The sequence below is a fragment of the Montipora foliosa genome, chromosome 10 (assembly GCF_036669935.1).
Source record: "Montipora foliosa isolate CH-2021 chromosome 10, ASM3666993v2, whole genome shotgun sequence".
NCBI classification, from domain to species: domain Eukaryota; kingdom Metazoa; phylum Cnidaria; class Anthozoa; order Scleractinia; family Acroporidae; genus Montipora; species Montipora foliosa.
In genome coordinates, this window is record NC_090878.1 from 8,605,746 (window position 1) to 8,626,658 (window position 20,913).

The 20,913-nt window shown below is 40.2% G+C and overlaps 1 protein-coding gene across 2 annotated transcripts in view; it reads right to left on the minus strand.

Annotated features, from left to right (window-relative positions):
• LOC137973281 (transient receptor potential cation channel subfamily A member 1-like) overlaps positions 1 to 18,687 on the minus strand; it is a 40,014-nt gene extending 21,327 nt beyond the window's left edge. Inside the window, exons 1-17 of one of the 2 annotated variants that reach the window (XM_068820061.1) lie at positions 18,548 to 18,687; positions 11,870 to 12,120; positions 11,168 to 11,261; positions 10,561 to 10,736; positions 9,535 to 9,642; positions 9,090 to 9,198; positions 8,914 to 9,008; positions 7,987 to 8,034; positions 7,085 to 7,270; positions 4,887 to 5,075; positions 4,308 to 4,394; positions 3,553 to 3,638; positions 2,746 to 2,907; positions 1,997 to 2,111; positions 1,755 to 1,924; positions 1,295 to 1,379; positions 468 to 524 (exon numbers count right to left, since the gene is read on the minus strand). In XM_068820061.1, coding sequence (XP_068676162.1) covers positions 468 to 524; positions 1,295 to 1,379; positions 1,755 to 1,924; positions 1,997 to 2,111; positions 2,746 to 2,907; positions 3,553 to 3,638; positions 4,308 to 4,394; positions 4,887 to 5,075; positions 7,085 to 7,270; positions 7,987 to 8,034; positions 8,914 to 9,008; positions 9,090 to 9,198; positions 9,535 to 9,642; positions 10,561 to 10,736; positions 11,168 to 11,261; positions 11,870 to 12,079 — 1,977 coding nt within the window. In that variant the 5' untranslated portion in view covers positions 12,080 to 12,120; positions 18,548 to 18,687. Of the gene's footprint in view, positions 1 to 467; positions 525 to 1,294; positions 1,380 to 1,754; positions 1,925 to 1,996; positions 2,112 to 2,745; positions 2,908 to 3,552; positions 3,639 to 4,307; positions 4,395 to 4,886; positions 5,076 to 7,084; positions 7,271 to 7,986; positions 8,035 to 8,913; positions 9,009 to 9,089; positions 9,199 to 9,534; positions 9,643 to 10,560; positions 10,737 to 11,167; positions 11,262 to 11,869; positions 12,121 to 13,714; positions 13,815 to 18,547 lie in introns of those variants that run through there. The other variant, XM_068820062.1, reaches the window with a different exon arrangement.
• Positions 18,688 to 20,913: the final 2,226 nt, after the last annotated feature.

Sequence of the window (20,913 nt, forward strand, 5' to 3'; positions counted from 1 at the left end):
TGGTGTGCCAAATCAATCTCCAAGAAACAGAACTCGGTTTTAATGAAAACATTAAACATCGATTTTCAGTTTTGTTTCGCTTGAAAAACATTGCCGCATATCACGTGGGTGGAGACGCGACGCCCTGTACCATATGCTTATTCATTTGTCACACCCCTGTTGATGCTTTTTCTCTCCCCTTAAAAATTTGTGAAAGGAAGCCTGTTTTGATTTTCTGGGAGTGGTGAGTACCTACATGGGGTACTTCCAAGTTTCCAGAGTATTCTAAGGCGTAACATTGATTTGATCCCACTGGAACATCTCGCTCGAAATTTTGCAATCCCTTTCCCGTTATTTGTAGGTATATTCCTCGGATGAGCAGGTTAAAAGGAAGAGAAAACGGATATGTCGAAGTTTACTGCTGAATGTTTTTGCGCCTGTAGTGACATTTTGTTCTGTCTTATAATCTCAAGGTAACAGTGGTCTACCTTGTAGTTTGTACTTTGCGGTTCTCCTGTCTCCGTCACAAGCTGATCCAAGAAGCGCTGACAAAAAAAATCGATATTGTTTGAGTAAAAGGCAATATGGAATCCTTGACAATTTAAAAAGGACAGCTGTTAAGGGGGGACCAATGTTGAGGTTTATGACAAAATAGTTAACGTGTATATGATACGGATACTTTTTCCCCATAATTCTGCTTCTTCATACTTGTAAGAAAAGTGTTTGATAAAGGTCTGAACTACCTTTTTTGGTTTGAAATACGCGCTATGACACTTCAAACATTGTCGCCACGGCCACGCACTCAAATGACCTCGTGACACAGCTGTATGACGTCACTGGTTTGATAAATTAAACAAAATGGCAGAAGAGAAATCTGGAGGACAACATTGTGTGGATGGAGGGCCATATGCTGAAAGCTGCAAGAACACAAGCTCCACACCAGGTGTATCAATGCACACCTTTCCCACAGAGTGGAATACATGGGTTAAAAATATACACGAAATGAAAATCAACCAACTCTAAAATGAAGAGTTAACTATAACGAACTAGCAAACCTTGTTTCGAGCTTGCAGCAAAGTTGCTTGCTGAAGTTTAACGGTTCCTCGCGTTTGTAGCCGTTGCGTATTTCGTTCCTCAGTGTTTACTGGGTATTTATTTACGCCTGTGACTGATTACAAGTAATTCCCGTTTGGTGTAAGCCTTTTGGTTCTTTTTCTATTTGCGCACATCATGTATCTTTACTCTCTTTAGCTCCGAAGGTAGTTTTCAAAGATCGCAATTTTTTAAAATTAAATAGTATTTTAAGTTTACGTACCACGACAGTGTCAGGCATGATTTCAACCAGTGTCTGAAGCATTTTAACCACGCCAGGAGAACAACTGGTCAGCACCTCTTTCCATCTGAAAGAAAAAAGAAAACCGAGCTTGTTACATGCCCACGTCGACTTCACATAATCATCGAATAACGAGTGTACTTGAAATAGTGTGGGTTCTTTTACGTCCCATTGGGTTGTGAACATTCAAGGGTTGTGAGACGGGGCCTACGGTTTGTAGTCCTTATCCGAAAAGACTTGAAACTCTAAGCATTTGCGGATGTAATTACAAAGGCAGCATTTTCTCCTCAGTTCTTTAAAGACCCTGAGTGTTGGTCCGGCCGGAGCTGAACTCACGACCTCCTGATGCTCAACCAACTGAGCCATCCGTTAGAATTCGGAACTAGCCTATTCGAAGGAATACGTAAAAGTATCAGCGCACGTGATTGCATTGGAACATTACCTGTCATGTTCAGCAATCGCCATCACAACAGCGCTCTTCTTCTCCTTTACGGCAAGATCGAGAATGTTGTCACTTGTGTTATTGAACGTTATTTCAGACTTATCATGTGATAGCAGCAAGGTCACAACTGGAGCATGGCCATTGACGGCTGCTAGATGTAAAGCCGTATTCTGCAAAAAAGGTATAGAGGAAGATGGGTAAATACGACGAAGGAGAAAAGAAACAAAAACCGAGGGAGTTACCTTGTTTTTGTCAACCCAGTTAATACAGTCTTCGTATTTCCCAAGCACAGCTTCACAGCATAGTCTGCATCCTTTGATAGCTGCCAAGTGGAGGGGAGATCGCTCATTTTGATCCCTACAACAAAAGAAATAGGCCTGAAAAGTGTGCACTGTTTGTCAATTTTATAATGCAAACAGGAGTACTCAACAACAAGTTTGGATTAGGGCTTTTTAATTTCTACGTCTTTCTACGTCAAGAGTAGGGAGGTCCACAATCCTAGAAAACAAAGCGAAGAGAAAGGCCCCGGCCCTGGCCATGAATCGCTTGTCATTGAAAGTTCGGCTCTCGATCTTTGGACGGAATTTAATCCTACTTTGCCGACCAAATTGAGTAGATGAGATGGCAAGTTATCTACGACACTAATTTCACTAACATGATTCATTTCATATAATATGATTCATTTCATATACCATTTCATCACACTAATTTCTGTTACTCAATTAATAAAATATTCATAATGGTATCAATTTTACTTATTCCTTCGAGATAACTTACAATGTCTGACTGACGACACAGTTAGTGGCTCGTTGACTTAATGAAATAAATAAATGAACGCAATTTGCGATAGACCGCTTAAAAATCTTGCAATGCATTCTGCATGTGCCTGTTGTGAATGGGCAAAGTACTTCAGTCTACAGTCAGGAGGCTAAACGCATTTCTTTCTCTTTGATTCACTTCAGCAGAAGCTGGCGCACGTACTGAGACATACCTCTCCACTGTTGCGCCGAAATTCAGCAGTGTCTCAGTCGAGAGGTCGTTTCCCCCGGCGCATGCGTAGTGTAGTGCGGTTCGTCCGATGCTGTTCTGCAGGTTTAATATGCGAGCATTCTGTCTCTCCATCAACTTTTCAATTGCTTCGGTCCATCCATACCTGACATCAAGAAAGTAAACTGTTAAAGGCCGGGTCCCTTCATTGGTCATGTCATATGAAATAGAGCACAGCTGACCTGGATTCAGTGCTTCGGTGCTTTAACCCAGAATTAACGTTAGTAATATGGTATGTATTAGTCTTTGCTTATCCCGCGCCTCTTGCTTCAGCACGCCTCTTTCCAGTAGGATTTTTTTGACGTTCTTTTCACGGTTTTCACGTTTCAATCGTTAACACCAGCACATGTATAAATACGAGAACATCTGTGGCAAATGTGAGGTAATACTTTGTGAAACACTGTTGCTCGAGATATTCTCACGATTAGCACTGAAAATACCACTTAGAGCAAAGTCAGCGCTTTTATTAGGCTCCTCCTCTTCCTCCTCCCCCCTTATCAGATTGTTATATAATTTTAAAACTATGATCTTGTGTTTGACTTTCAATGAAAATTATCGTACTAGTGTTTATAATAATCTTCTCAATAAACAGAGTAGCTAGGTGCCTTAAATATTACCAAATTAATTTCTTTAAATCACTCTTTTTTTAACATTCTTCATCCTCTTGACCGAATGTATATCACGTTTTTCATAAACTCTTAAGTACAAGACACGTGAATTTCACATGGAATTAACGAGCTATGGTTATTACTTAGCTGCCACATGGATGGGCGTGTCCAGCGAGTCTGATGTTACGCTTGCTGCTGTTTTGTTTTTGGCAACAAAAAGTTCCACGTTCTGAAGATCAGAAGAAGCAGGTGAACAAAAGATGTTAAAATTATACAACCATAATCCCTTAACTTCGCCGAAAAGCCGTGCACATCAATTATCAGACAAAACAGTTTCTCAAGTGAAGCTATGATCTTCGCAGTTATGAGCGCAATTTTTGCAATTGCGTAGAGAAGTCTGAAAAATTCAAGACTTCAACGGGGTTTGAACCCGCGACCTCGCGATTCCGGTGCGACGCTCTAACCAATTGAGCTATGAAGCCACTGACATTGGGAGCTGGTCATTTGTGGGTTCTAATGGTCCCGTGAGGAATGATTCATTTCATATACCATTTCATCAAAACAGTTTCTTTTATAAGGCTATAACCGATTTAAATGTAAATCAAGAGAAAATAGCTCAGCTTTGAAGTGCAGGTGTAAACATGAAATATATGTGCAAGCGTAAAATCAAACAATGTCAATACAAGTGAGAGTTAATAATTATAGAACATTTGGTCAGCGTCTATCGCGAAGGCAGACCCACAACCGGCTTATGAAGGCATTCTAATTCAAGAGATTAAGGGTCATTGAGACTATAAGGGGGCACTACAAACCCTTTTCGTGAATTCAGTTACAGAAGATCATACACTTGCAAGCCAAACGTATGGCTGATCAGCTTTAACATCTTACCACATCTCACCTTGACGTCTCCTTTCTTTGCTGCATAATGGACAGCAGAAAAACCTTGCACATCCTTTTCAGTGATAAGGGACATAACAGCAGGACTCTAAAGGAAAAAGAAAAAAGGAGTTAAATACAGAAAAATTGAAAGCCACATCTTTACTGCTGAGAGGACGGACAACTTCGACAGTTGTTCTGTCCTGTGCAGCTAGCGAGAGGCAAATAGCGAGCGGAGAACGGACAGGGACGCTGTGAATTTCACAGCGTCCCTCCGAGTCCCTCCCCAATTGACGCTCGTTTTTTGCCTCCCGCGCCAACAATTCCACCAGCTACGAAGGCTACAGTTGTTGTGAATAATAAGCCGCCACCAGTTAGGGTTTAAAGCTGCACTCAGAGACGTCGTTGCATTGACGTAACCATGTATGCCATGCTAACGAGTCGTGACAAAAACGGAAAGTGGTCCAATAACTGCTCAAAGAAATGAACGAATAATAGGTTGTGCGCGAGTGCGAAAGGCGCTTAGGGTAAGTACAGTGGCTTTTGCATTCAGATAATGCTCAGTAAGGTTTGACTGTCTCACTTCGTTAGGATCTCGTACCTGCAGAAGGATCTCCATCACGCGAGGATGTCCCACAGCAGCATGCAACACAGACTGGAGTTCAGTGTCCCGGATGGTGACGTCAGCACCACGTTCCATTAGAAGTTTTACAACGTCAACAGCACCATGGGAAGCAGCAAAAACCAAAGGAGTACGCCGCTCATCCGATTTTGGATCAACAGCTGCTTCCTGTGCATGTGCAAAACGATTTAGAATGATCAAAACGACAAGATATGCTTCAAACACAGTTTTCAAATTCTGTTCGAATAATACTGAAGCTCCCGCACATCTTGAGCCTGGTTTTCACTAGCGACGCAAGCACAAGAGATTCGTGTCAAGTGAAAACGAAACATAACGCAAAGCTCAAGAACACGACGCAGAGACAAAGATTCACTAGTTCCATGTTCTCTTTTACAACATGTCGCTGCGAGTGAAATCTCTAACGAGTCTTTTCATTGGACGAACATCACATCTTGCGTTGTGCTTGCTTTATGTCCAGTTTTCACACAACGTAAGCGAACGCAACTGTAAGCGCAAACACAAGGAAAAGGAAAAAAATTGATCCTTGCGCATGAGCTTATGCTTGCGTCAGGCCCGTTTTCACGGTGAAAGCTTGCGTTTATGTTTGCGCTTGAGGTTGCGTCGCTAGTGCAAACCGGGCGTCTCTTAGCGATCTGGAGAACACCCAATTTGAACTGCGTAATTAGGAGATGACCCTATATTTTCCGAACTCTAGAGACATATGTCTTGTCATAAATAAGTGAAATACCATCGTCCGGGTGAGTGTAGTCCAGAGAAGGAAATTTTTAAGTGAACTGCACTCACCCGCATGATCGTAATTGACCTAGTTATGATATGACTCCTGGGTTTCAACCATATGCCATTTTACTTTTATCTTGACAAGAAGCGATTGAAGACAAATGGCCGTTGAATGGCAGGTTTTAGATTCAGGTGCTCTAAGGAGTAAATGTCACAGTGCTGTAGCTAGGGGAGGGCCTGGGGGCCCGGGGGGCCGCCCCCCAATAATTATGGAAGAAAAAAAGTATTATTAATTTCATAAATATTGTTATTGTTATCGTTAATTTTTTTCGCTTTCTATACCTATAATTGGTTTAACACTAACATGTACTGTTATCAAAGTGCCAACAAACCACTATTGTATTCTACTGTAATAATTTTTGCGGGCTCGTTTGTACAGCTCAGTGTTACACGCCTTAGTGCATGTGCTTGAAGTTGTTCACACACGTTCTGTTTGCTTCGATCATGAAATATATTGAGCATGAAATATATTCAGATATGCCTTTAAAAAAGAAAAATCAAACTGCTTTGAAACAAGGAACACTTCTTGGTTGGGTGAGGCCCGCATACTCACGTTCCTTTTTCAGCCCGAGCTGAAATTCCATTTCAATTTAGAAACCTTCTCCATGTAATCGCCACTTACATTTCAAGAGGATTTCTTTCAGAATCCGGGCTGAAATTCACCATGTAATCAGGCCCTTAGTTGAGTACATTTTAGAAAATCGTTTGAGGATGGTTGTCTTGAATTGGTATTTGCACTGATTTATTTGGCTAAAGCTACAACCATCTTTATGAACATGCATTTTAAGTCTCTGTTACGAGCCTAGGAAGGCCCATCAGGCCGGCGCCTATCTTTGGTTTCCGTAGCATGAAGCGACTAGGAGTATTTCTACTCCCCCCTGGATGGGATGCTAGTCCATCGCAGGATTACCCCCAGCATTAAATTCGCCGATACCCATTTATCCATTTATACACCTGGGTGGAGAGAGGCACTGTGAGAGTAAAGTGTCTTCCCAAAAGACAAAACACAATGTCCCCGGCCAGGAGCCGAACCCGGACCACTTGATCCGGAGTCGAGCACTCTAACCATGAGGCCTCCGCGCCTCCCATAACAAGCACTGTAACAAGGTCTTATTAATGTAATTTTGCCGACGTTGCTGTTACTGCTACTGTTCCAAATTTCAATAACTATTCAGACCACTCAGTTCAGGAACCACGAGAGGGAATGGGGCTGGCCGGAGGAGCTTCAGCCCCAACACCTTCTGGTCGCTCTTTCGGCGCTCGCTCGGCCAAGTTGGGCCCCCCCGAAAAATGATGCCCAGCTACGGCACTGAGTGAGAAGAAGAATTTTGGTAAATACACGAGCATCACACGAATAACTTATTCTTGAATTAACTTACATTTTCAAGAAGAAACTCAACGACATGGACGTGGTTTTTGCTAGCAGCCAGGTGCAATGGTGTTCTACCTCTGAAGTCAACAAGAGTTATCCTACAGACCGCTGGGTCTTTGGTGACGAGATATTCCACAATCGGCATCGACCCCAGCTCACAAGCCATGTGAAATGATGTTACCTTGTCACGTCTCTGGATTGAAAACAAAGGTGTTCTTCAATAAAAGACAAAGAGAAAAAACAATCCTACACAGAGAGCAAGTGTAAACAAAGAGTAAAATTGTCTCACTTTCCTTCGTTCTTTATTCGTGAAATTCAAGTTAACAAATTGGCCTCAGTTTTTCATGCGTCTGTCCTGTTATTGATCATGACTTTCGTCTTAACATTGTCAAAGTAGCTGTGGATCCACGAGGCGATAGCCGAGTGGATCCACAGACCACTTTGACAATGTTATGACGAACTTCATTGTCAATAACAGGACAGACGCATGAAAAAATGACATCAATTCGTTTTTTACAATAACAAAAAGGCAGAGGGGTCAAAATTAAGTCAAAACACGAGAAGAATGCGAGAAACTTCAATTTTATTCAATCTGACGCGATCAAATTCATAGCTTGCCTCGCTCTCTTCTTGGCTGATGGAAAAAACGGAGACTTTCTTTTGGTTAAAAAGTGACAGATCGACGTTGCATGAATTAAACTCTTCGAAACACATAAATTATAAATTTATGTGTCTGTCCACTTGTAGACAATAAAAATTAGCCAATGAGCGCGCTAGAATTTTGCAGTCATTGTAAAAACTAGAGTTCTGTACATAAAATTCCTTCATCTATAGAGATTTCCTTGTAATATAATTACGGGAGAAATTTTGCACAATCAAAATAAGGCAAATTCAGGCATATTGTCTTACCCGTGGCTGTCTTATTCGCACTCCGTACTCAATGCAAAGCTCAACCACCTAAAAAAACAAAGATCGTCGAAAAATAGAAGCATTCTTCGTAAACCAGCATGTTTTCATGGGACTTCTATCACGGGTTGCAACTTTTCTAAAATTTATCACGGGCGGAGTCGTGAATCTGTGAGCAGCGGCTTCGGTTAGGAGTGCACAATACTGAAACATTGCAGAGAACTGGTTTTCACGGCGAAGGGAGAAAGCCGAGCTAGCATTACTAGAAAGGCACTGATGACTACTCAGGTTGTCTGGTATATCGTTAATAATAAAAGAAAGCTAAGGAATTATTTCTGTTCGCATCTTTAGAAATTTTTACCCGTTTTCACACATCACCACACCCACTGTGGTAAGAGAGCTACATTTGTAATGTATAGTTTTCCATGATTCACTGTAATAAGATTTAATACTTGGGATTGTTTACTTATTGATATATTTAGAATGTTAGTCATTTTAATATTTTTATTCTTTTCTCAGCATATTAGCATGTATTGCTAGGGGCCTAATCAGCCTCATCAACCCGAGTTGAAATAAAGATACCAACCTACCGACCTATCTACCACTCCCTGAGAAACATGGCTCGCGTCAGTCAAGAATTGCGACAAAGAAGACACCTTAATTTTAACAATATAGATTTGGACGAGTACTGGAAACCGTGATACGCAGGTTAAAGGAATGTGGCTCCTAAAATCAACTAGGTGATAGACGAATTAAAGAACAAAGATTTCTTTTGATGAAGCGCCACTTGCTGAGAAGGGAACGCCTTGTTTGGGCATTAGAAAGGGCGTTAAATTATATATTTTAAAGCCTTATTTGTTTTTGCTTGTTTGTTTGTTTGTTTTGTTGGAAAGTCATTGCTTCTTCTTAAAGTAATACGCATGCTCTTACCTCAAGTACACCGCTGTTAACAGCAAGGTGAAGAAGGCTGTTGCCATCAATGTCAACGTCGTATAAGAAGTCTTCAACAGTACCTTGTTTCTTGGCTAAAGTAAGCAAGGAGGCCTTAGTATTTTCCCTATCGACAGTCTATGAGAAAATTAAATTTGACGTCGCTTCATACGCACCATGTTCTAAGAGATAAGTTGCTGATCTTTTAGCACCTCTCTCCATGGCGTGAGCCAGAGGCGTCATCCCCGTCTCATCTTGACTTTTTGTGTTTCCAGAATTCTCAGTCTAAATCAGAGACGAAAAACCTTGATCCAATCAGTTAACGAAATCCACCACAAAACAAAATAAACCTCACGGCCAGAAAGGGATGGAGAGTTTAAATACGCTTTTAAACTTCCAGGGCTTTGGAGAAACCTGGATTTCGTTATTTTAACAGCTGTCGTCTTTCGTTTAGGAATCATGTAACACAAGCAAACGAGACTGTGTCTAGTTAACACAATGGAGCTGCATAACATTGATCTGTATTTGTGTTGTTTGCTTTTCAGTGCTTCGGCCAAAGCCAATATCGTTGTTGTAGCAAAACCAAGATTATGACAGCGGATGTTGATGCAAATGACTCACCAGTATTTTACAGATTTCGTCATTGTCCATTTCAGCTGCTAGATGCAGGGGTGTACACGAGCCACGACCCAGAGCGTTAACGTCTGCACTTGCTTGTTGTAGGAGTGTCTGCAAAAAACGAAGCTACATCAATAAATTGCACCAAGTGTTCCGGAATGGGATCTTGTGGGGGCGCAATTCCAGCTGATTCTACCACTTCAGATTACAGTTTTAGTTTATATAGTATATTTTAATGTTTCATACACTGTTTAGTAGCTCTGCCTATAATCTGACATGTATACTTCTGTTAATACTCCGTACATACATTAATTAATTAACTAATTTATGAATTAATTGAGGGAGCCAGTGGTTTCCTCTGGGCTTCCTCGCCATTAGCTTTTAAAGTACTTTAAACACTATGCTCTGTGCTGAGACAAAACAATAAACTTGAGCTAAAATTGAACTTGAACTTTGAGTAGGAGCACGGGGTAGAAATAAAGCGAGAAATTGATGGGGAGTTTTTTGGCTGAGGCGCCCACCCTTGGAGGATTATGATGATCATGATGATAATGAGGATGACGATGATGATGACGATGATGATGACGATGATGATGATGATGATGACGATGATGATGACGATGATGATGACGATGATGACGATGATGATGACGATGATGATGATGATGATGATGATGACGATGATGATGACGATGATGACGATGATGACGATGATGATGATGATGACGATTGTTGGGAATCCCCATAAAAATGATTACGATTCCGGTAATAGCGAGAAATAACTTTCAACAACAACCACTACTATTGCAAGAGAGGAAACGTTTTCTTTGACAAGACATACCGGAAAGATCTTCAGCAATGAACTGATCATACAGACTTTTGAAAATGTTTACACATTTTCTTGTGAATAAAAAAAAAACAATCACTGCGGCAAAAGGAGACTAACAAAAATGCCAATCACAACCATAACAAGGGAAACTTCGAGCTATGAACCAGGAAATATATGAAACAGATTGTAACGATACTCACCAGTACCAGTCTCTCGCTTCCAACATAGATTGCGGTATGTAAGGGAGTGTCGCCTGCATCATCTGTCACGGTGACGTCAGCTCCGTGATTTAGGAGCATATCTACAATCGTGTGTTGTTTTGAAAGGATAGCCGTATGAAGAGGAGTTTTACCAGACTTATCTCTGGTATTGACACCTGTTAATTGAAATTCGTCGAGAAAGCGTCAGAACGTAAACTGATCAAAAGAAATAAAGTGGACTGATCAGACCTGATCTGATCGATCGATCTGATATCTTAGACCAGCTGGCCCAAGTTCCTTCCTCATAGCTTGCAGAGCTTTACCTTGTGGATAAATAATCATCCACCTCTTAAAATCTACTCTAAAATTTATGAAACACTTGCATTTTTACAAGCACTTTCTTTTGCGCAATAATTGACCCATTCAACCCATGTCTACGTGGGTTGCGATTGGTTTTTCGAAATCGAAAGAATATACAGAGAGAAAATTAGTGGGCCATGCCTTGCTGTAGACAATTCTAATGTGTTATCTCTTCTCTTCAGAGCCTTAGAGCAGGCTGAAGATGATAGAGTACCAATGAATTACAATGAAGCAAACTGAATCTCACTTGTTCCCTTGGTTAGGAGTTTTCGTATTTCTTCTACCTTTCCATTCAAAATCAGCTGATGCAGCATGGTTGACTTTTGACCTAGAAATTCTTCCTGCAAAACATCAATTCAGAAAACATTTTTTGTTTTATACAAGAATTTACAATTTAACGATTAACGTAATTGTTGCACAAAGAATCTGGCTCAGTTTCATTGCTGTATTTAAAGCAAAATGCACGTTAATTACATCACTGATTAAACAGCAATATTCAATCAAAATTGGCATCTTATTCATCTTAGTATAAAGTTGTACCCAGCGTGAACATCGATCGGTCAAATGAAGCGATAGCATGCAACATACACTCAATCGCAATGCACCCAGAAATACCATGCATTGCTGATTAAGAATTAGACCCGTAACCCGCAAGGGCTGCGGGTCAATAGCCCATGAGGCGTGGTCCTTGAGGACGAAGGGTCCAACGAGTCGGACTGGCAATAATAAAGTTAGCAAATGCACGAGCAGAAATATTTATTTGGGAATAAAACGAAAGAAAGCGTCACGCTTTTCGCTACTCGAGGACTATTATTAATAGTCCTCTAGTAGCGTAGCCAATTCAAATGCAGGATTTGCATTAGTCCACTAGTTGGGTGATGATAATGCTTATTGATGCTTTTATATCAAAACACTGGGACACCAAACTGTGCTTTAATTAAAAGCCTACCCCTTGTTTCTCTTTTGTTGCTTCGTCGTCAGATGACATGGATACCCTGCTAATTGCACGAGACCGTTTCCTCGTGCCGGCGCTTTCTGTTCCATTGTTGACTAATACGAGAGGAATGTCGTCATTATCTACCGTTTGATTTTCCGGAACTTGTAAAGAATCACCGTTAGCAGAGCCATTTTGCTCTTTCTTTTTCCCTTGGCGCTTCATTTGACGTAGTTGCCGCAGCAAACGTTGCGAAGTCTGAAAACCTTGAAAACAATTAAGATAAAGTAAGCACATGCGGAACGCTACCATATAAATGCACTTTGTCAGCTATAACTAAGAGAGGAATGTCGGGGCGTACTGACAAGATGTGAACCGTTCGTAAACGAAATCTTTTAAACCTAAATGTTGGCTGACAAGTTACTTAATCGATGACAATTGTTTATATCTAGAAGTTTCCGCTGCTCCACAGATTACACCCGCTCATCTGGTTGGTTATTGGCTCCTTCATTCAGTCATTCATAGGGATGGACCATTTAATTCTTCTTCTTCTTCTTCCTTTTTTTTTTTTTTTTTTTGGGGGGGGGGGGGGGGCGGTTGGGCAATTTTCAAAAAACGAATTCCTGCACAGCAAAAGTAGAGAACAAAAACATCACGCACAATGGGACATGGGGAAAAAAAACGAGCAAGCCTTTCTGCTTGTAGGATCAAGTTAGACCAAATGAAAACCTGTAAAAATGCTGTGTGAATATTTTTATAATAATTCACCTCTTTGTGTAAATACATCATTTCCATCTATCTCTTGTATTAAAACATATGTTTGAACCGTTTCACTTAATCTGGTATAAGTAACAAATCAAAAGTGGTTCAGCGTTGTCTGTACTCTTATCGACAACAATATTCGTCATCCCACGGCTGCGCCTCGTGGGTCCACAACAAATTTTGACCACTGTGATGACGAATATCGTTGTCGATAAGAGTACAGACAACGCTGAACCACTTGGTGGTGGGGAGGAACGCGGGCGCACCGAGACACCCACGGCTGGAGACTGAGCCTACTTCAGTCGTAACAATATAAAAAATAAAATAAAATTTAAAACGATTACTCTTTGCATTTTTCACAAATAATTTGAAACAATGATTTGATAGCAAGTCCAAGGAAATCGTCAAATTTTAGGGTGCGTTCGATTGACCCTATTCCGGAATAAGAATACGTGGAGTGGTGATGAAAACGGTATGTTTGGTGCGTTTCGAAGCAGTAAGGATAATAAAAATATGTTTAAAATAGCATTTTAGCAAGTGTTTGATAATTTTGATGTGAATCTTTGTAAAAACGAAGGATTTCTAACTTATATTCCATGTATTCTTATTCCGGAATACGGTCAATCGAACGCGCCCTTAAATTGTCTTTGGTTTTATAACATCCTACACAGGGGATGAATTGTTTTCTCTTACAGTTGGCCAATTCCGTCCTTAGCAGCGGAGTGACTTGTTACCACTATGGCTTTAATGCATATCATTTTAATTTCTCAGGGTTAAATCGAAAGGGCCAATCGTTTGACCAGTTAGCCGAACAATCCGTAGAGTTCTAGTGAACCTTTTGTGGTTGCAAAGTTCTTCCTACACTTTTATGTCATCGGCAAACATTTTGATGGAGGTGTGTCTCAGAAAAAAGTGTATAACTAGTTTACCTAAATGGTAGAAATACTGCCGAGGGGAACGGAGATGTTCAGTTATGCTAGCGGTAATCTAACGACGGTTCGTGCGTGGAATTGAAGAGAGATTCTAATACGTCTTGGAAAAAAGTGTTTAATTCTATCAGTTACTGAAGCACCTATCAGCAAAAAATTACCTACTTACGGTTTTTAGTGACCGAGGTATAAGCACGGCAAAAAAATGTGAATACTGTATGTAGTCAGTGTTCTTTCGCCACAGCAAACCGTCGCGATAATGAGAAATCTCACGCACTAGACCGAGGATTAAACCCTCTGAGATTTATACGTGCGTGTCTATGTTAATATCATCGAACAGGAAGTGCTAAAAAGAAAGAAATTAAAGGTATGCTAAATTAAGTTTCCTAAAGGGTAACAGAAAGGCGATGATTTTTCAGACATGGGAAGTTGTCTTACACTGGTATGAAGGTCCTTAGGCCTGGCTAAGCCAAAAAAACCGAAGGATCTATCCGTCCTAAAAAACTGGAAATGTCTGCCTGATAGACCACTTTCATAAATCAGGGGCACCCAACGTCAATTTTCGGAAAATATCTGTTCGGAAGACGATTTGAGATCTAGAATTTTCGGAATATTTGTTGTAAAATTTCTTGCTTGCCTGCCTCTCCTTGGCTTTTCGAACATCAAAAAAGTGGTATAATTTACCCTTAAAAGGTCACCTAGAATTTTCGGGAGCTTTTTTCCGGCTGAAATTTTCGAAAGGTAAGTTTTGATCCCTATAATTTTCGAATCACTAGACTTTCAGCTAGGAAATCCGAACAGATGAAAAATGTTTAGGAGATAAAAATATGCCTATATCTACCGTCTAAATACTAAAATACGTTTAACAATGCTATGTTTAAGTGGTTTTGAACTATATTCTCGTTGGGTTGCCCCTGACAAATGGCGACCACTTTTACATTATTTTGTATACTCGTATGTTAATTAGAACTACTGCCCTCGTTTTGAAACAAATATCTATTCTGGCGAGGCTAGAAAGGCTTATTAGCATTAAAACAAAAGAATATTTTAATTGGCCGCCAGTATGAAAGAGGTCTATACAAATTCTCAAAGCCCCTAACCCCATAAATTATTTGAACGCTTCCTAAAGGAAACGTGGAATACTCCCTAATACTCGAGTTGCGGGAACAGACTTTCGTCATTAAGTAAAGAGTAAAGAAAACGGAAAAGCGATGCATGCAAGAATTTAAATTTGTTATCTGAAAAACATCGTAAAAGGTTTACTTAACGTTTTCTTTTATCGAGAGACACGTTTTTACAACTTAGTGTTCGGCTTTGCCATACGGCCCTCAAAGGGAGAACAAGCCGCAGAGTCTTGGTAAAGGAGGGAAACAGGAAAACAACGGAGAAAAATCCTTGGAGGAGGGTCGAGAACCAACACAAACTCAGCCCACTTATGGCAACGACCACGATATGAATAGTGTCCCACAATTACGTCATCCTAATTACCCATAAGTGGAATTGGTAGCAGATTTAATCAACCGGTCCCTAATACTTCCTTCAAGCACAAATCCTCTTCATATATTGCACTGATGCAGACTCTGGAACCATCTACCTTACGTTGGGGGAGACTCTGATCTAAAGAATTTCGTTATCAAGCTCAATGGACTTAAGCTGGGCCTGGAAGTGCGTCACTGCAATGTATTTGCTAGCTAATGAATAAAGGAGGTAGTTTCTAAAGAAACTGTGGTGCTGCGTTGGTGGGAAAGTAGTACACAAAAATCTGGTTTTATCAACGGAGTTGATAATGTAAATTGACCATGATTTCAGACTAAATTGTACTCCACTCCGGCGGTTCAATTACCATTATCAATCAGCTTATATATAATTTTTATTATGCACGTACATTTTGCAACGAGCCTTTTTCAGGCTCACCGATGTTACGTGTTGAAATAAAGACTGATTGATTGAAGCCCACGTACAACTACCGGATGGTCAACCATTCATGTACTAACTCCGAAATAGGAAGAGTCTTTATTGATGTCAGAGAGCCGAAAATTGAAAATTGATGCAGATATCTTGCCTGACTGAACATCCTGAAGGATTTAATGGTCCTTAAATGATGCTTACAATGACATCATGAAAAAGGTGCATGGAAATGCCATATTTGCAAAAACCTGCAAGAACTGACTTTTATGATGTTCAGTACAAACTAACGAAGCTGGAAAAGCGATTCAAATCGATTGTCTCACAATGACGATCTCGAAGGATTGATAAACAACGTAGATGATTTATTTGTCCTTGAGGCTGTCTATATTGGTCTCATGAAACAGGAAATTTGCAAAGGAAATACTTGAAAAGCGTTTTGTCATCTCAGTTGTCTAGGCAGTGTAAAGCTATTTAATCCCATCAGTGACTCGGAAGAGTGAAAAACATCTTGAAAAATTGTTTCTAGAGGCTTGTAGACCGAACAATAATATTATAGGTGGTTTACAACCAATCTATAAGGACACAGATAACAATGATGAAATTGCTGGTGACGAACAAAAGAAGCTAATGAGAGATCTTTTGTTCAGATCCACCAACATAGCAGCGATGACATTTCTATTTTTTTGCTAACAGTGACCGGAGAGAATAGAATAACCACGGATGCACTATTTGGAAAAACTGACCAACTTTCTTTCTTCAGTTGTCAGTCATGGTGTTATAAGAAATCGCCAAAATTTCAACATGAATAGAGTATCCCGCTAAAATTAATTTGGCATCTTTTCCTTTAGTCTGTTGTTAGAGACATGTCGCTTATTTATCGGTTTTGACAACATCAGCAAATATGAAAGCGAATTGAAGAGGCAGAGCGCCTTTTTTAATGCAGAGTAACGAACATGGAAAAGCGATTCACAACACATCAAGAAATGAAAATCAGTGAAGTGAATCGGTGACACGCTTCGTTAAAGATAGAACCAAACAGAAAGTATTGTTTCAAAATATATTACTATAACTTTTAGGTTTATTGCGGAAATGAATTTCTATGCCAATATTCTTGGGCTTGCTTCATCGTCAAAGCACACGTCTACTTAGAAAAAGTCTACATGAAGCGAATTAGAAGACCATTTCATACTGGGGTCCATTATCAGCGTGTTGGTGTATCTCCATACAGACTCCATACAAAACAATCACGAGGTGCGCGATCGTCATTATCAAAGTCGAGATGCTCATGCACGTATTACGTAATTCAAGATGGCGCTGAAAAAGCAAACGAACGACGAAAAACGAAAACTAGCTAAAACTCAACCTCCGGAAAGGACACAGGTACCACAGGATACCCAACATTAGCAATTGCGTTCGAAGTAAAACCGCGCAGGCAGAGGAAACAAAATTATTTTACTAATCCTAACCCTAAAACATCTCAGATTTTTTTTCCCCAGAGATCGTTACAAAATCATTTTGTAGTATTTTAGTCGTAGAGTTAGAAAATAACCTTGAGCAATGAAAGATCCTTTTATAGTTGCTTTTATGTAGCTGTCAGCCACGATTTAGGCGTTTTGAGCTCGGCCTGGCAAGAATTTAGTGTCGCCGTGGGGTGCATGAGTGTCTGAAACCTCCAACGGAGTAACAACATTGAAAGCAATAGACAGTTTTCCCCGGTTCTTAATGGCGAGGATTTTTAGGTCTTGTTTTTTTCTTAAGTTAAAGATCGGATTATAGGAGTTTTGGTTACAGTATTCCCGTGCTAGTCATGCTAAAGTTTTCTGAATCTTCTTGTCGAAGGAAAATCTTTAACATTGTCATGGCAACAAACCAATCGGAATTCCTTAGGAGGTCAAGAAGGTTCGCCCGCAGGTTCCCGGGACGATTTACTTCAAAGATATTACTTGAGAAAAGACCTAAATCTAAACTGGGATTACAGAGTACAACGGCTCGTGAACAATTAGTAACAGATCCGATCCGATCCTTCCTTGACCTTGAGCACCTTCAAAGGATTTACGTGTCACTGACTCTTCGGAGAATACTAAACACCGAGTGCCAAATACAGCTCTGTCAATGCATCCTAAAAGCTCGTAAGAAATCAGGCTGTCCCAGTATGACACCTGAAATCGGAGGTGGACGAATCCGCCCCATTAAGAACCCCATCACTTCCCTTCACGTACTCTACATCTTACACTGACGTCATCAGGTCCAGCACTGTCAGCACTCGGCAAACTCTCTTTTGACTTATGGCTGTTTTTTCTTACTTGGCATCATAAACCATAAGCCTGAAGTGATACCGTTAATAAAGCTTTACCACTACTACTACTATCTACCACCACAACACCAGGACCTCCGTGAGCTGCTCTTATTAGCTCTTATTGTGTGCGATCTTTAACGTCCCACAGAGTTCATGAAGAAGTCCGGATTGTAAGACGAAACCAAGGCTTAATAGTCCTTGCGAACACGAGAACTGCCCCAAACTAATTGTTTTACCACAACTCAGTCAAACCATAGTTAACGTATATTAACTATGGGCAAACGACTTTTCAAAGCATTCAGAGCACTGAATCAGGTTTGTCGTTTGAGCGAGCGACACTTCACTGACATATAACAAAGAACCTCAAACGAATTTTAGCCTCAGATTTATTACAGCAAGTCACTTCTGGAAAGTAAATCATGAAGACACTGAAAATAATTGGTATTTACTGGTATCATCTTATCGCTGGATTTAACGTCGAAATAAACTGCTTTTATTTTACTGCAGTAGAACAAAAGACCACAAATGACGACGACCGACGAAGTTATTCAGCTGGAAAACGGAGTGAGAAAGCCATTTTAATTTCAAATCCGACAGACTCAACGATGGAAACTCGTTCTAATGTAACGTTAGCTCGTTAGTCATTGAGATACAAAACGCGCGACAAACATCTATTTCGCAAGCTCACAAGTTCATGCTCAAAGTATTTTGTGTATTTATAAAACAGTCACTCAAGATCATTATGACTTGATCGTGCTGAAACTATCAAAAGTACTCTTAAACTTCACCATGACTCACCTTAAGGGATTCTCAACTCTCCGTTTCTCACTAAAGGGCAAATTGGTGATGAATATAGGTGACAATACAAGTAACCAAAACGAAAGATAACTGGATAACCACTTGTTATGAAATGACACAGGATATGCAGATTATGAAGGCAAAACAAGCGAAGTTGAACGAAACAAATTTACATATATAATAACTAAGAAACTGCCTTTCTTTGGACTTGCAATTCACATTGTTGTTGATCAAAATCATGAACATGAATCAGTATGGGGGCTTTTGCACTTTCCGAATAATGAGAATGTTTAAAAAATCGAAATACTTCGACAAAAGAAACATGGTACTGCGAATATTGGCCTGTCGTTGGCCATTTTTTTGTTTTTCAACTGTTACCGGCAAACAAGTGCACCATAACTATTTATAGTCGGTATACAGGTTCCAGTCAGTTGAATATCGTAGGGAAGTAAAGTTTCGGACAAAAAAGAACAAAACATTAAAAAGTAAACAAACACAGTAAACTTCATGTACTTATATTTTAAAGTGGTGATAATAAGGTTTCTACTACGAAAGAGTCTTCAAACCCCCTTGGGGTTTTTAGCAAGTCGAGTAAAGTTCAGGCAAGTTAATTTTAAGTTTAAGTGACCAAGGCCTAAATTTTCATATTTTCCAAACTGAATCGAAAAATGTCAGAAAACCATGAACAGAAAATCGCGATTAAAGGCGCATAACCCCATTTATTTCTTCATAATATTCCATACCCTATTTTCAGTGCAGAAAAACCCTTTTGGTTGAGATGAAATTGCCGCAGGTTTACAAAGCTGATTCAGGAATAGGATGTTTTCAACCAACTTCCAGAGACACCAATAACAACACAGAAATGTACGACTTCCGGTTGTTGAACAAAAGGAGGTAAAAAGAGATCTCTTGTTTCCGTCGACCAACATGGCGGCGATGACGTCACGTGAAAACCTCATATTAAAATACAATTTCACGTGCTTCTGAATGGAACATTTCTAAGTCATCACCTCTCCAAGTTAAAACTGTTAGGCTCGGTTCAAGCGTCGAAATTTTCATGTGTCGAATCTAATGCAAATGAGAAAAATCGATTGTTTTCGCTCATTTCCATTAGGTTTGGCACATGAAAAGTTCGACGTTTGAACCGGGCCTTAAACAACTCAGCTTAAGTTGGGGTTCCTAAGCTTTCCATCTATAACACACCAGTTTTGAAATTAGGTTGCTTTGCGAGCATAGTTGCGAGCTTTGCGAGCTTTGCGAGCATAGTTGTCCCCTCCATTTAACCCGTTGGCACCCTGGGAGTGAGACTTCACAGATTTTACTCTTTCTAATTGCAGACGATTTTACTCGTCAATTGGGGAGGTCCTGGGGGGTTTGAAGTGACAATGGAACTACAATCCCAGCCAAAACGATATTGACGCCAACCCGTAATACAACCCTTCGTCCCCGTGTCCAAGTGTCCCAGAAATTTATGACCGAGATTGTAGGCTAAATTTGAGAACGAATAATAATAGAGATATTCCTGTTACTTTCCTTACACACACTTTTCTACCCGTCACTGAATTAAAGCATGGTTCATATATATTAAACATGATTAAAAAGGTAGTTTTACCTCTTTGTTGTCAGTTCAGTTTACAGTTCTCAGTTCTCCTGTACAACGCTGAAAAAAAAAAGGTAATTTATGAAATCAGTTAAATGCACAGTGAGCCATTCTACATAACAACCTCCGAAGCAAAAGGAGGCAAAGGTTTTGATTTCAGCAATATAATATTATTTTATTACATTTGCAAATAACAATGATGAAAAGGGACAATCGCTGATGGAAAAACAAAAGGGGCCACTGACAGATCTATTGCGTACGTCTACCGTCGCCGCATTAAAGGCCCACCTTCACCCGACAGGCTTGCCGACCGTTTTTGTTTTTGTTATGGAAATTCGCATTGCTTATCGTAGTGATCTAATTGGATGAATCTCATCTTCGGGCGGAATTTTCATATATGAAAATTGTTCCGCGGCACGCAATGCCTGAAGGTGGGCCTTTAAGATTGTTGTCAAAAGCTCAAATTTAGTGATTTGCCGTCGTTACGCAGAGTACCGCAAAAATGTGCTAAAATGTGGGGGAGGGGGGGGGGGGGCGACTGGGGTCGGCGACTGGGGTCTCAGATTTATTTGGATGAAGGGGTAGTTTCTAAAGAAACTGTGGTGCTGCGTCGGTGGGGAAGTAGTATACAAAAATTTGGTTTTATCAACGGAGTTGATAATGTAAATTGGCCACCGTACAGAGATTCTAAAAGCTGACGTTTCGAGCGTTAGCCCTTCGTCAGAGCGAATCGAGGGATTATGGGTTACGTGTAGTTTTTATAGTA